Below are 16,486 nucleotides of genomic sequence, written 5' to 3'. Positions count from 1 at the left end.
TGCATGATTCAATCAATTTCTGGAACTAGCAAGCCCATTTCTTTCAGTTACAATGCATAAGCTTGCATAAAGGCAAGTATAAATTGATTTGCAATGACATTTAGGAGAACTCCCCTGTGAAAATTTGTGAGAAACAGAGCATATATACATACAGATCACTAAACAAGGGTTTGTTGCCATTCAGTCTGGCTATTTTAAGGGATACTATATCATAGAATTTACCTTTAAATTGCCTCCTTCAAAAATGTATTTATTCTATTTCTAAATAATTTCGCATGAAACATTTACAATGTACTCACATATTTTATTATACAGTATTTATATCCTGCATGTTTGCCATTATGGAATGCAAGGCAATATGTAAGGATTTCCCATCTCAGCACTGACCAGACCTAGACCTAACTTGCTTCTACAAAGGGGTCCATCATGTGCCCTTAGACCACAAGTGTGCAAATACTGAGCAATGATCCATAAGGTGGCCATAAAACTGCTATTGTATTGCTTTCTAATATCTTTAATTGGCTGGCCTGATTCATGGAGAATTTCTTGTAGCTTTTTCTTCTTCATATGAGGCATTCTGAGACTTTATAACTAATTTGAGAAGTGGTAAAAGCTCCCAGAAGTTCCACAACAGAAAGACACACACACATATACATTATTTTTATTTGTTTGTTTATATAAAGGAAGTTGTTATAGATACAGATAACTTCAAACAAGACAGCATAACATCAAAGAGGAATCCACTATAAAAAGTGCTAAATCAGGGCTGGCCCAACCATTAGATAACTGTCTCGGGTGGCATACTGGGGGAAAAGAACAAGGAGCTGGAATAGCAAGTGTCAAAGGACAGAGATGTATATGCAATGTGGCCTACCCTGTATCCCCATCCCATTGCCACTTTGACCTAAGATTCAACTATCAGTCCCATTAACTTTTGTACATGAAAAGGAGTCCACCATCATGTCTTTGACCTCAAGGCAAAATCTCTTGGACCAACATCGGGTGCTTATGGGAACATTATGGCCTGGCCCAGTTATTTGAGCACACTCCAATATGGATCTAGAACTCCTGTGTGAGTGGACTTTGCTTTCTTCTAAGGAAGTCAAATGGCAACTCTGTTCATGCAAAGGAATGGGCATGCAGAGTTGCCCCACTCAGTAAATGGAACAGGAAAACTGCTTCAGGGCAGAACTCTTCATTGTGCACATTGAAGCTTCCAAAATGAACTTCAAGCCTGAGCACATGTCCGCAGAGACCAGGGCTACACCCTCTCAAATTTACCATAGTCTTCTATGGAGAGAGAAACTATAATCAGGTGTATGATGCACATGTGGAACCTCCCAACACCTACCCCCCCCAAAAAAAAACCCCTGAGAAATCCATGCTCCTATGCCCCCTTTCTATTGCAGGATGATAACTCGGTTTTGGAACTTATCTATAAATATGCTGGATAGCTTGAAAGAATAGCTACTCTGAAAGAACCTTCAGTCCCCTTTGCTATCCCTAGCTGCAACATTCTTTCGTAGCAAAGCATAAGATTTTCCTAGACATAAAAAAAAAGAGCCCAGTGAGAACATTCTTCTTCCTTCAGAGGGCATGTTAGATACCACCATGATCACGTAAATCAAATGGTTTTCCCTTTCTAGGCTATCAAGAGATGCTCCAAATACAACTAACATCTGTGTTACCAGGTCACAATTAGACTCTTGTGTTTCTCAAAAACCTCATCTGACTCACAATACCATTGGTGAAAAATGGTGTGGGGGCTTTCAGTGTTTTGTTAACTGGCTTTGCAAAGCAGTAGCTTAAAAAAGGTACCACCTTGTTTAATTCCAAATTATTACTGGGGGTTTTTCTTAGTATCGTTAAAATTTGCTTCTCAAAACAGCCAAATGGCTGGGTGTTATTTTTATAACCTCTCTTTGGACCAATGCAAGCAAATGGCAAGAGATGGATAATGCTGTATTTACTAGCACTAGATATACTAGTAGAATAATGTAATCATTTCCTTGTGTTCTGAAAGAACTTTGACCTATATGAACAAAAAGCACACACAAAAGAAACACATTGTCAGCCAAGTCTTCCATTTTCACTGTGAACAATAAAGCAAGCATTATGCCTGGCTATTAGTGGGTCTTCTATGGCAAGTAATATACATCTCTGATATCCAGTATAAAATGCCATATAACAGGGAGGATAAGCCCAAAATTCTGATACTTTTAAAGTTATTCTGGAAACCTTTAGTTAGTTTGAAAAGGTGAATTACTGGAATTCTACAGGGAAAGAAAACATGAAGCTATGCAAAATATAAACTTAGTATATGGTAGTATAATTTTCATGGCATTAAAACTGAATGAGCTTCGCGATCAATAATGGAGCTGTTCAATAATCAAACACACACAGACTAAATTTCACTACCTACTACTGGAAATGGCTTTTTTTTGTGAAGTGGCAAGTTCCTCTCTCACATATCATTCTCCTTTTTCCTTTCCACCTTTGTTTGGCATCAACAATTACATGATTTTCATTATTGTTTATCACCACAAGTGAGTTCTAAAACTGTCACAAGGAAATTATCCATGTGTAAGATTTCCATGCAGACAAAAGACAAACTGCAGCTTATAACACCAAGTATACAGAATAGGGAAGAGAAAAGAAGAAACACAGTCAGGGTTCATAAACAACTTAAGAACATTTAAGAATTACTCCTTTCTTTTTACACACCTTCTCTGTGCAGCCCTTTGTTTCCACTGTAAACCATACTGGAATCGGGCGGAAAAAGTAGTTGCCTTCTGGCAGCAAAATGGGCTACACTGTCAGTATCTCGGGAATCCAGATGTCTGCAGTGGCTAACACAAAAATGTTCAGCTTTGGCTACATATTCAGCCTCTCTGTGCAAGACATTTTTTCCACAAAGAAGGCAGAGTAAGAGTGCACATAGCAACAGAACTCGCAGCTGATTGGACGGAAGGCGTGCTTCAACCCTTCACTGCTCACAAGGTCTACTACAGTTTCCTGTCTGTTTGGCAGTAGTATCATGTTTTCTTTTCTCCTCTTATGAACCCAGCTGTGTTTGGGCAATTTGAGAGCAAAGAAAAGCAGAACAACAAGAAGCAGGACACACTAAATGTGCCACTGAGTGTTGCTATTATTACAGTTCTTATATAAAAAGATAAATGGCATTTTTAGCTCAACATACCCAAAATGTGTACATATGACAAACACAAGAACATTTGTTTTGAATAGTAGTTTTGCTCACAGTATGTTAATAGTTAAAAAGAGGGGAAAACAACACATACACTGTTGAAAAATGTCAATTGAAACTACTATTTCTATTTCTACTCTATTGGGAATTATTTCTACATGCATGTAAAGTTAATAAAGTTTGTTAAAGGTTCTTCACATGCTAAACAGCCAGGATTTTTCCAGAGTCAAAGACTGAGGAACAGAAACATGCCCTCTCAGTGTACAGAAATTTAAGATTTTAAAATCACACAACTTCATTTGCCATGAAGTCTGTAAAATTTAGAAAGTTGCAGTGTTTTCACACAACAGTTGCAGCTTTTGAAGCAGGCATCCCCAACCTGTGGCCCTTCAGATGTTTTGGCCTACAACTCCCATGATCCCTAGCTAACAGGACCAGTGGTCAGGGATGATGGGAATTGTAGTCCAAAACATCTGGAGGGCCAAAGGTTGGGGGTGCCTGTTTTAAAGTCACAGGGCCAGATAGCCAGGATGAAGAACAAGCCACAACTTGGTTGTGGTTGAGAAATCATATCATCTATCTTTGCTACAGTACCTGGAAGGCCTAAGGCTGGAGTAAGGAACCTGTGGCCCTCCAGATGTTATTGGATTTCTAACTCCTATCATCTCTGATCACTGGTCAAGCTGACTGGAGCCGGGTTTCAAAATTAGCAGGGCGCCAGGCAGATTTTGCACCTAAGGATTCTCCATTTGCAAGCACCTCAAAAAGTCTGGGTGCCATTTTTTTGCACCTGACACTCAAGGATTTCTGAAGTGTATGTGCTCTGAAGTCTCAAAGTATATGTTGATAGACAATATGTTAAGAAGTTTAACAATAAAGAGTAGAGTATTTGAGAAACTCAAGTATGGTACCAATATTTTTATTGTAAACACCGAATTAAACATGTATTAACAATTTCTGCAAAAAATGTGATATTAACAATGTGTCACTTATGTGAATTGTATATTAATTCATGCTTATCAAAATAATGAATAAAAAGTGTTGCCAACTCTCACACACCCCGTGACGACTAGACATTCTGTTTGGTGCCCACAACCCAGGTCCCAGAAGCCATTTGGCTCCTAGCTTTTCTACCCCAGTTTCTAACACTGGCTGGAACAGATGATGAAGAAGAGTTTGGATTTGATATCCTGCTTTATCACTACCCGAAGGAGTCTCAAAGTGGCTAACATTCTCCTTTCCCTTCCTCCCCCACAACAAACACTCTGTGAGGTGAGTGAGGCTGAGAGACTTCAAGAAGTGTGACTTGCCCAAGGTGCATGTGGAGGAGTGGAGACGAGAACCCGGTTCCCCAGATGACGAATCTGTCGCTCTTAACCACTACACCACACTGGCTCTCATGACAGCTTTCATTGTGGTACAAGGAAAGAAGGGCCTTTGTGAATCTTTTATGTCCAGGGCATCAGTAGATAACAACAGGGGTGGGAGAATAACGCTGAATCACCTTCAAAAACCTCTATCTTGTTAGGATTCAGTTTCAATTTATTGGGCCCCATCCAGCCGACTGCACCTAGGTACTGATTCAGCACCTGCACATCCTCACCTAACTCAGTTTGTAGAGAGAAAGAGAGACCTGGGTATTATCAGCATACTGATGGCAGTTCACTTCGAACAGCTTCACATGGGTGTTAACACAGCAATGGGGACAGAAACAACTTATCAGAACCCCACAACCCAAGAGCCATAAAGTTGAAGAAGTGTCACTCAGTGCTACTCTCCGATAACAACCCCTCATGTAGAACTGCTGCAACACAGTGCCTCCAACTCCCATCCCAATGCATCGCCCCAGGAGGATATCATAGTCAATGCTATCGAACATGGCTGAGAGATCATGGATAATCAATAGGGTCACACTCTCTTGTCTCTCTTCCAGTCAAGGTCACTCATCAGAATGACCAAGGCTGTTTCTGTCCCAACTCTGACCAGAACCCAAACGTTAACAGATCTAAAAAAAAAAATTTGCTTCTTCCAAGATTATCTGGAGTTGTGCTGCCACAGCATCTCAAAGCAATAATTGCAACCAAGCAATAGTTGTTGCAACAGTGTGGCTGGTAAACCAGCAACATCCTCACCTTGTCTTTGACCCAAAACCAGGTTTAGACCCTCAAACCCGGGCCCATGAAGGGCTTCATGATTACTGTACTCAGGTTGATGAAGCTGGGTCAGATCAATGATCCAAGTCACTTAGAAAGTTTATGAACAAAACCAATCCTAGGACAGAAACCTGCACATTACTTTTTGACAGGGTTGTGAGGAACATTTGGTGGTCACTTTTTAAGTTTAGTCAGTTAACTAGTAACACTGTCTAGCCCACACTTTACTAGCTTCTCCAGAAGAATATCACGGAGGACTTTGTCAAAATCTTTACTGAAATCAAGATGCATTACATCTACAACATGCCCCTGATCCACCAATATTGCAACTCTATAAAATAAATAAATAATAGTCTGGCATAAATTGTTGAGAAACCCATGCTGGTTCTGAATAATCAAAGCATCCCTTTCCAAGTGTTCGCAGAACAACTGTTTAATTATCTGTTCTAGGACCTTTCTTGGTATCGGTATCCAGCTGACTGGTCGGTAAAGTAAAGGTAAAGGGACCCCTGACCATTAGGTCCAGTCGTGACCAACTCTGGGCTTGCGGTGCTCATCTCACTTTATTGGCCAAGGGAGCCGGCATACAGCTTCCGGGTCATGTGGCCAGCATAGCTAAGCTGCTTCTGGCGAACCAGAGCAGCGCACAGAAATGCTGTTTACTTTCCCACCGGAGGAGTACCTATTTATCTACTTGCACTTTGACGTGCTTTTGAACTGCTAGGTTGGCAAGAGCAGGGACCGAGCAACGGGAGCTCACTCCGTCACGGGGATTCGAACCGCCGACCTTCTGATTGGCAAGTCCTAGGCTCTGTGGTTTAACCCACAGCGCTACCCGCGTCCCGACTGGTCAGTAGGTCAATATAAAATACAGTGGTACCTCGGGTTAAGTACTTAATTCGTTCCGGAGGTCCGTACTTATCCTGAAACTGTTCTTAACCTGAAGCACCGGTTTAGCTAATGGGGCCTCCTGCTGCCGCCACGCCGCCGGAGCACGATTTCTGTTCTCATCCTGAAGCAAAGTTCTTAACCCAAGGTACTATTTCTGGGTTAGCGGAGTCTGTAACCTGAAGTGTATGTAACCTGAAGCGTATGTAACCTGAGGTACCACTGTAATGGCGAATGATCTCATTCTAAAAAAAGCCAAAAATATGTTTTTGCAATAATTTTTAAAAATAGATTAAAGAAATAAAATTATAAGATGATACCTTAACAGACTGCAGTAGACTTTTGATGATGAGCTGCAAATCATCCCTGTCTCATACCTGCTGATGTGAATATCACACAGCAGGATATATACATAGAAAAACTGCAATACAGTCAAACCTCATGTTGCATCCGCTTCAGGTTACGTCTTTTTAAATTGCGTCCTGTGGCAACCCGGAAGTACCTGAATGGTTTCGCCGGGTTTCACCACTCGCACATGTGCAGAAGATCTCAATCGTGCTTCGTGCATGCACAGAAGCACTAAATTGCGCCGCATGCGCAGACATGGCGCTTCTGGATGCAAACACTTCAAGTTGCAGACATGCCTCCGGGATGGATTACATCCACAACTCGAGGTTCCACTGTACCGTACTCCCAATAGCATGGAAAGTATATTGCAATTCCACTTATAGCTTACAGCACTAGAAGCCACGTATCTGGAAGCACCCTGCTTGAAAAAGGACAAACTAAAACTGGTTAAACAGCCTCTTCCTTTAACATGTGAATCAATCTGTGTCAGAGCTAGGGACTAGGTGTTGCTGGGCTACAGATCCCAACATCAACCATGTTTACTGGGGCCAATGGGGGTTAGGAGTCAAACAAAAGCCGGAGAGCCACATGCTCCCCAGATCTGGTCTACACAGTGGTCTGAAGAATATTTTAATTCCTAGGCATAAGAGTAAATTTGAAAGCATCTGGGTAACAGAAAATGAGTCACACACATTACACTGTCATGTGAATTATGAGTTTCTTGCCCATTATTGTTTGAAGTATCTGATTCATTACTATTCTAAACTAATTATTTCACCTTATTATTAATTTGTTTTTAATGTTAGCCTTCTTGTTTATTTTTATTTTAAATTTGTTTGTTGCTTCCCACGATCAAGAAAGTCTCAAAGTAAAAACACTAGGTGAAGTCATGGGGTTTTTTTCATACTATTCACTCTGAAAGTGACAGATCAATATCAAGTCCCATTGCTACCAGAGGCACTTGTTGTATTTTCATTCAAAGTCCAGTGTGGCACTATAAAACTGATTTTCAGAACTGAAATACTAAAGTGGTTTCTGACTAGATCATGCTCAGAGCTGACCCACAGTGGATAACTTAAGTCCATTGGTTTTTCAATGGGTCTACTCTTGAGTATAGCTTATACCACTCATGCCTTTTTCTACCAACAAAGATGGTTCCATCCAAGGACTACAACCATGAATCCAGAATTGTGACAGGACTATTGCCATAGATCCAGCCTGGCCTCATATAAAGCCATAAAAATTAATCAACTACAAGGATGCACTGCTGAATGGAAAGAGATAGGTCACAAACTTAGCAGCTTAAAACCTTAACTGAATAAATTACAGTTGCTATTTCCATTTTTACTTTCAGTACAAGATGAAAGCACATAATTACTACTTTATTATAGTTTGTACTTCACTTTAGATGTTGTCTCCAGTAAATGCTCAATTATATTTTAATACACATCCTCCATTTTCCACCCAAGATTCTTCTTCATCATCAAGATTTCACTTAATCTTTGATTACTAATAAAAGGTCAGTAGTACTAACAACTATGCAATTTTGTTTGGCAGCAACAGAGCAGGTGAAAATTAATTAGGAACCGAAACACCAGAAAGTCCTTCATCTACACAAAAAAATCAGAGCAACTTGCAATTCTTTTGTGTCTGTACACTATATACTACAATGGCACATCTGTTTTTCCCATAATTAAGGCTAGATTCCCCACATCATTATCCAAACCACCAGACAATAAGATTGCCATCTGAGCCATCTTTTTCTAGGATTTCCTAATCCTCACATTTCTTATAAAGTAATCCAACAAACATCACAGATCTCTCCCTTATATTTACTTTTCAGGAGTACAATCCAATAGCAAGAAAAACTGCCAGAACAGCTTCCCTGCTAGAACAGGATGCAGCATCACTACCACTTCATTGCCTCATGCCTGCATTTACCTGCGGCTTCTATAACTAGAAGCACAATTTAGGCAATCTTCAGAACAGCTGCCGCCACCCTACTAAACAGGAAGTAACATCACCTGGAGCACATATGCCTCTTGTTTATTATTCATCATCCTAAACTGAATTTTGCACCTCTTATCTGCAAAGATGAACACAATCCTATGCATGTTTACTTGGGAGGTAGTCCTGCAATCTTCAAAACAAGCTTACTCCCTGCTAAATCTAAATAGAACTATCAAATATGCCTGTTGGCTATTTACAAAACTCTCAATCTACAATTACAGAGTTTCGGGCTGTATGTGATAAAAGTTGGAGATGATACATCAGTGGGCTGGAGTTGGAAAGTTTCAGTTGTCATAAGCAGTTTTACTTACAAATTAATGGGACGTATTTCCAAGGAAGGAGCTTTAAGGCTTCCCTGACACATGACAAGAAAAAGCAAGTCCCCACAGTAGGTAAACCATCTATTTCCAGCAACATCTGAAGATGGGTGATAACACTGCCCAGGACTTGTTATAGATATGCATATCCACTTCTCCCCTTCAAATTACTAGATATAGTAAGTAAATTGGAACTAGTTTTTTTGTGGAAAATATTGTTTTTAAGGTGTTTCTATACAGTTTTTCAGGTGGACCTCACCACGCAGCTTAACAAAAATTACAACAACAAGCATCAATTTTTTTAAAAAAATATTCTACTTCTTCTCACTCCTCTCAGGGCAAAAGAGTCATTCAGACACCCCTCTGGTGACAGTTGGAGGAGGGAGGGGGCCCTATGGGAGATGAATGGTGACAAATCCCCAAGTTTCTTTCTTCTCCCCTCAGGGCAAAATGAATTAGACTACAGTCTTATACCCTCATATCTGGAAGTAAGTCTCCATGAACTCAATGAGATTTCTGAGTAGAAATGTATATATATGACTGTGATGCTGTCAGTGGTACTTTAAAAAGTGGTTAAACCTTGAATGATTTAAAAGCAAAACAGAAATGTTGGCAGTTCCCCAGGCCTGGAGACTAAGATCTACTAAACTCAGTGATGCTTATAGGATGCAATGGAACACTATTTACTGCATACCTTAAGCTTATATAGTACAAGCAGTTGGGGGGCAGAGCGCTCTCTCTGACCCCTCCCCCTATCTTATAAATATAAGATACCTCATACATTTTGAATATGTTAACCGATGCCCTTTATTTCAGAGCCAAGTTTCTAAACCTCCATCAACCCATCTTTTCTGCTACCAAATCAATGAAAATGCTTCTCAGTGTCACTGACAGAGAATTAGTAATAAGTGCCCCCTTTCATCTGAATACAGGAAGTTATCAGATTCACTAGCACATTATTTAAAATCAAGAGTTTCATTCTATTTTTACTTCTAAATGCATGTTTTTCTACCCAAAATCCTAGATCAAACAATCACTTTGAACTTAAGTTCAGCTATTATTACTACTACTACTACTACTAATGAAAAAGACAAAACTGCTACTGATTAACCAAGAATATCATCTGGAGAAACAGGAAAAAAACATTTCTCCTTTATAGCCAAGTGCAGCACAATTTTCCTCCTATCTGTCCAGTATTAAACAGACTGTACTGCAGCTTAGTTAAATGCTCTACTCATCCTGTGTCCTTCACTATTAATTTGCAACTAATGGAAGCAGGTGATTTCATGCTTCCCTGTGGTGCAGCTGCTGTTGAGGGGAGGAATCACATGTAAACATTTGCTTGATTATGCCTTCACAACTGCATTGGTAGGATGAATATGGCATTTAGGCCACAGTTTAACCCTTTGTAGATGGTTCACAAAGAGTAACAATTTGTGGACAGTTAAAACTATGTGCATTGGAATTATAGTTCTTATTTGCTTTCAAAACTGCAACTGGCACTTAAAGTTCCAACTTCACCTTGCTGCTGCAAAAAGTAAGGCAATTTAAAGCACATTTTGCTACTGTTACGTGGCCTGATGTGTCTCAGAGACATTATAATTTCAATATATCAAAAGTTGTTTTCTGCAAGAAGTCTTCATTCACCTTTATTTCAACTGCATTACACTGGCTGACTACTCTACAGCTATCTCACCATAAATCACCACTGTCTCATATCAGATCTATTGTGCCAAAGCTTTCATAGTGTGAAAGGAGTTACAAATACTGAACTTCTGCTTTATCTCGGTATATTTAGTAATCCCTGCTTTCCCTTTGAGTATTTAGGCTGCAAACCTAAGAGCACTTATTGGGAGTAAGTACCATTGAATACAGTCGGCTTTACTTCAGAGTAAACATGTTTAGAATCATATTGCACACGACACAACTGAAGTCAAATAAGGATTCTGCAAGTAGTTGTCAATACACAATGCTCCTTTGTTTGACCGTATCCCACCAGTTTCTTTTCTTTCAAGATCAAGCAGTTTTAAAACAGCCATGACACATGTACTTCTGTACATTCACTTATTTAATATATCATAAAATAACATACTTTTCGTAACAAAAAAAGGATACTCAATAAGCAAGCATCTCAAAAAACAAAGCACTTCCTAGGTAAGTGCCTATAGGATCACAGCCTTGATACTTTTACACATCCTCAACCACTTTAATATATAATCTTACATGCCTGAAATGATTCATACAGTAACTGACTGTGTATTTAAAGTTATGGAAGTACAATACAGTATAGCAAAGGTATTACTCCCGAGTGCTCATTGCTCCAATGTGAGATATGAAATTTAACCTGCAATCCTGCAGATGCTTGAGACATCAGTAGTACTTACTTCTGAGTATACATGCATAGGATTGCACTGTTCACTAAAAATAATGTTCAGGCTAGTTACAACAGTGAAATACATTATTGCAAGCAATAACTAATGATGAATACACAGTTAACATTAGAAGTCAGGACTTGCTTAACTCTAGTGGCGTGAACCATTTTTACAATAGCTACACAAGTTCTGAATCAGTAGAACGATGCTATCTGACCCACTGAATTTAACTACTAGCCACAAACACAATTAAAGGAACTAGAGCAGATTCTACTAGAAGTGGTCAGGAGAATATAAATAGAATGAAAGTTTTAGCTGCTTTGCATGAGTTTCGATGCTGTCCTAACCTGTGTTTATATCATCCATTTATACAGAGATTGAGTTGCTAACAAAATTCCTGATAGCAATCTCTGGCAGATATTTTTTTTTCATGTTGCAATTGTATGATAATAGCCTAAGCCTAAGCACAACACTGTTCTGACATTTAAAATGATCCTCCCAGGGCAAAGGGTATTTTTCACAATGAGTTTCTGTCTTCCAGTTCTTGATTGATGAAGTAAACCCAGCTCTTTATTGACAAAGTCAATCCAATAAATTTTCACAACCTCCTTAAAAAAATAACACTACAGACACTAACAATAATTATCAATTTCAGGCATTAATCCTTCCAAAACCCTCACTCTTCCCTCCCCCCAAAATGGACCCAGTACCCACCTCATCACAATATTATCACCACCCATTTAAAAAAAAACATTTATCCAGGATAAAAATGTTAAGCATAGGATTTTTTATTGAATCATTTACCTCGGTCAGGCTTCATTTTCAGTCCAAATCTTTCTTCTTCTTCTTCTTCTTCAAGGAAAAGGGGGGTGGAAGGGCTTATCCGGGCTATTTTCTCTCCCTCTTCTTTGTAGTCTCACTAATGCTGTCTGCAGCTAATTTCTCTCTCTCTGCTATTGTTACAGGAATAATACAATAAAAATCCCCCCCTTTATCCTTAACAGCTCACAAAAATCTGTAGCAGCTAGGCCTCCTCCTGGCATTTATTGTGGTGGCAGCAGAAGTCTGCTGGGAGGGGGGGAAGCTAGACCCGGCCAATGCCTGCCTTCTCCCCTCCCTCCTTCTCTCTCTCTGGATCTTGCCAGTGTGTCCTTCTTTAACACGGCGTCTGAACAGGTCTATTTATAACCTGCCTGGGCCAAAGCTCAGACAACAAAAAGTTAAAACTCCCCCCCCCGACGCGTATGCAACACACTCGCCCGAATCAAAAGGCTCTGAATCACAGAGCCCCAGGGCAGGGTCAACCCAGGCTGGAGTCCATGGCGTTTTACCTGTTCTACGGAGCCAGGCAGGAAGGAGGAGGAGGAGGAGGAGGAGGGAGAGAGGGCAGAGCTCCCGACCTCCTTCCCCCAAATTCCCTGCTCGCGCGCCGAGACTAAATAAAAACAGTCTGACAACAGCCGCCGACGCTCATTGTCATAAAAGGAGGGAGGGCTTTAAAAAAAAAAAAGAGGAGGAGGAGACGACGGGGAAGCCGCGCAGCGCAAGGGTCCACTTTGTTCCTTAAGTCCTCAGAAACGCGCAACAACAAAAAAAGCCTCGCGCTGTTCGTGGTAAATTAAACAGCACCTGGATTGAGCTCCGCGCAAGGGAAAAAAACAAACCACCACCTTCCTCCTCCTTGGCTCGGCTCGACCCTCACCTTACACAACCCGGCCGAGAGGGGAATAGAGGGGGAGGGAGGAGAGAAGAGGAGGGATGGAAGGCGACTTCTTCTTCACCGCCCCATCGCTCAAGTCCCGTGTCAACGGCAACCGCCAGCCCCTTTCGGCGCTCCGGGCCCTCCTAGACACCCGCCTCTCGCGGCGCGAACACCGGCGGAGATCCCGAGGCGCCCCAATGTGCCTGACGCGCGCGGCGGCCAATAAAAGGCTCCCGGCTGCTGCTGCCGTCCTCCTCCTCCCACCCGGCCCCTCACCTGCCCCGCATGAGCCTGGCTCGCAGTCCCGCTCTCGCGCGCGCACCTCAGCGGGTCTAAGTCAAGGCAGCCGCCGCATCGCTCCCGCTCTCGCTCTCTCCTCCCCACAACCCGCGGCGGCGGCGACTCCGGAGAGGGAGGCGAGCGGACACCCGCCGCTGCTGCTGGGCCTCCTCAAGCCCTCACGTAAACAACGCGGCGGCGGCGACGCCACCCGGACCTGCCCGCCTCAGTCCAGTCTCGACGCGCAGGCTCTCCCTCCCCGCCAGCCGGGCTGTTGTTGCTCTTGCGGCGGCCGCCGAGGGTTTTCCATGACTCCGCCGTGCCCTCCTCCGCTGACTAACTCTCCTCCTCCTCCTCCTGACACTTCTCTGCCTCCCAGCCAAGCGGGCCGCCGCCGCTGCCGCCGCCACACGCTCCCCAGTCACGGGCTGAGGCGGCGTCGTGCGAAGCGGGCAAGGGAAGGAAGAGTTGGGCAGGCGGACCCGCGAGCGGGGAAGCTTAACGCGCGAGGAAGAAGCGGGGTGCGGGGAGAGTCGCGAGGGTCTCTGCCCCGCCTCCCATGCCCCGCGCAGCTCTAGGACCCTCCGGGAAGCCGGCCTTAGCCGCCCCTCTCCTCGCCTTCCCAGCCGGGCATCCCTCCCTCCGTCCGCTCCCCTCCTTCCTCGCCGTCGCTATCTGGTTTATTTTGCCTTGTCAAAAAGAAAAAAAAAACACCACACAAAAAAAACACACACGGCCGACGTCACGTGGCCCGCCCGTGGCCAATCCATTTGCAAGCTGCTCTTGCCTTCCACTTGTTTCTAAGCCTGGCGAGGAACTGCGTTGTTATGGCAACCGAAGCCCAAGTAAAAGTTGGGCCTGTTGAGTAGTGAGAGACCAAAACAGGCCCTGTATGTTTTTCTTAATTATACAAACGCACGCACGAACGGCCGTTTTTCCAAGGATCATAGGAGGAAAAAACCAAATGCCGATGACGGCCTTGCCTTTTCTACTTTTGTGGGTTTTCGCCTGAAGCTGAACAGAAGTTGGGAAAGTTCTAATGCAAACAGTGTTTGCTGGTGCAAAGTTCCTCAGTCTGAGCTCTTAACTTGGGACAGAAGTCATTGTTCTTTAACTTCCTTACTCCTACGTGCAAAAATCATCCAGACTTCCCATGCCCTCTTTAGTGTCAGGCTTCATCGGGAAATAAAGTCCTCATTTGACATGCAATCATCTCTTCTCATTCTAGTTCTAAAACCCAATTGCCCTCTTTTGCTGTACTGCTTATACAGAAGTAAACCTACTGTGCAAATTCTAGAACGTTGTCACTTGCATAATAGTGAACAATGTCCTCAAATTTCAGCTGCTTAGCGTTCAGTTTTCTTTCTGTTTATAAAAAGGGTACTGAAAAGGCATGGGGCAAATAAAAGCCAGAAAGTCCATTGATTGTTTTCCATAGAGGTGTCATTGAGTTCCAGCCCGGAAATAACAAAAACTGATGCAAATGTAGGTGATCAGTTTTCTTTTTTGAAAAGCGAAAAAGGGCCTGGGCCAAAAAAACACACCCAAAGAAATCATTGTCACTGTGGTGATTTTCCCACCAGTTAGTATTAACATATTGGGGGTTTTTTAATCTCCTGTGGTATTTTTCAAACAAAAACTGATAGCAGTCTGAATTGCCTTTCTGCTTTGGGACATTTTACATCTCCAAGATGCACTGGAATTTAACCTGGAGTAGAAAAATGTCTCAATTTTAAAAATAACGTTTTGTAGGGTAGGTTGGGGTTAATTGCATTTGAGATCCTCTGAATAATAGTTTTGTGTTTGGTAGCTCTGGAACACTTTACAGAGAAAAATGAAATGGCATAGACAGCCTGATTCTATGCATCTGAAGAAGGTATCTGAAGAAGTGTGCATGCACACAAAAGCTCATACAAAGAACGAACAGTTGGTCTCTAAGATACTACTGGACTTTTTAATAAATTTTTGATTCTATGCATGTTTACGCAGAGGTAAGTCTCACTGACAATTCAATATTATGCAGCATTTAGCACACATAAGCTTATTAAAATAAATTAATTCAAGTTCACCCAACTCTGCATAGGATCTAAAGGAATTAACTGTGCATACATAAATCAAAAACACCTTTCTACATGGCAACATGATTTCCCCATTGATGCTATCAAATCAACAGGACTGCTCAACATCACACATCAAAAGTTTAAAAATCTTGTGTAGCACTATTAACTAGATGAAATGTAAATAATATATACGTACATAAACTGCAATCCTAACCACAGTTACCTGGGAGTAAGACTCATTCTTTTCAATAGGTCTTACTTATGAGTGGACATTGTTAGGATTGCCCTAATAAATATCTGATTCAAAAATCCAAATTAGGATATTAGGCATCACATGTATTTTTTGTGGAGGTGGTTGGGTGGGATGAAACATACTTGGAGTGTAGGAGCTGCAGTTGTACACTTGGAAACAATGGTATTTCAAAGGGAGATAAGGAGAAGGGTTGGGTTTTATCTCCTGTGGGACCTTTATTCAAAATGTGGTAAACAATGTACCTGACTATCCAAGCCCCCTTTCCCCCCATTAACTCCAATCCAATCTAAAACTACCCAACTGCATCACTGCCCTCAGGGAATGCACAAATTGCTCTCTCACTCTCCAAAACTGCCAGCTGCCCTTTAGATGTGCATGTGAGAATCTGCCCCCTTCCCTCAGCTATAGAGCTTACTTTCTCCAAAGTTTGATAGGTATCTCACTGCAAAAAAAGAGCTTTCCAAGTACAGTGGTACCTCGGGTTACATACACTTCAGGTTACATATGCTTCAGGTTACAGACTCTGCTAACCCAAAAATAGTGCTTCAGGTTAAGAACTTTGCTTCAGGATGAGAACAGAAATTGTGCTCTGGCGGCGTGGCGGCAGCAGGAGGCCCCATTAGCTAAAGTGGTGCTTCAGGTGAAGAACAGTTTCAGGTTAAGTACGGACCTCCGGAACGAATTAAGTACTTAACCCGAGGTACCACTGTATAAGGAGACAGACTACTAACCACTAGCTCCCATTAATGAAACATCCACCGAGGATCATCCTGGGCTATTCACACACCTAATAAAGAGGGATTGAAGCAGCCCTATTCATCAGTGTATTGTGTTTTACTTCGCCTATTTGCTCCTCATATGCTGTAGCAATTTTGAAATACTGTTACAGGGTTGGAGGG

At 42.1% G+C, this 16,486-nt stretch overlaps 1 protein-coding gene across 2 annotated transcripts in view; it reads right to left on the bottom strand.

The window, feature by feature from the left end:
• The window catches only part of ATOSA (atos homolog A), a 50,115-nt gene extending 36,161 nt beyond the window's left edge, over positions 1–13,954 (bottom strand). The window contains exon 1 of one of the 2 annotated variants that reach the window (XM_028705418.2): positions 12,098–13,954. In XM_028705418.2, coding sequence (XP_028561251.2) covers positions 12,098–12,113 — 16 coding nt within the window. In that variant the 5' untranslated portion in view covers positions 12,114–13,954. Of the gene's footprint in view, positions 1–2,724; positions 2,884–12,097 lie in introns of those variants that run through there. The other variant, XM_028705417.2, reaches the window with a different exon arrangement.
• Positions 13,955–16,486: the final 2,532 nt, after the last annotated feature.

This window comes from Podarcis muralis, chromosome 14 (assembly GCF_964188315.1).
Source record: "Podarcis muralis chromosome 14, rPodMur119.hap1.1, whole genome shotgun sequence".
Classification (NCBI taxonomy): domain Eukaryota; kingdom Metazoa; phylum Chordata; class Lepidosauria; order Squamata; family Lacertidae; genus Podarcis; species Podarcis muralis.
Note: the sequence above shows the minus strand (reverse complement) of the source record. Positions and strands in the feature narration are given on the sequence as shown.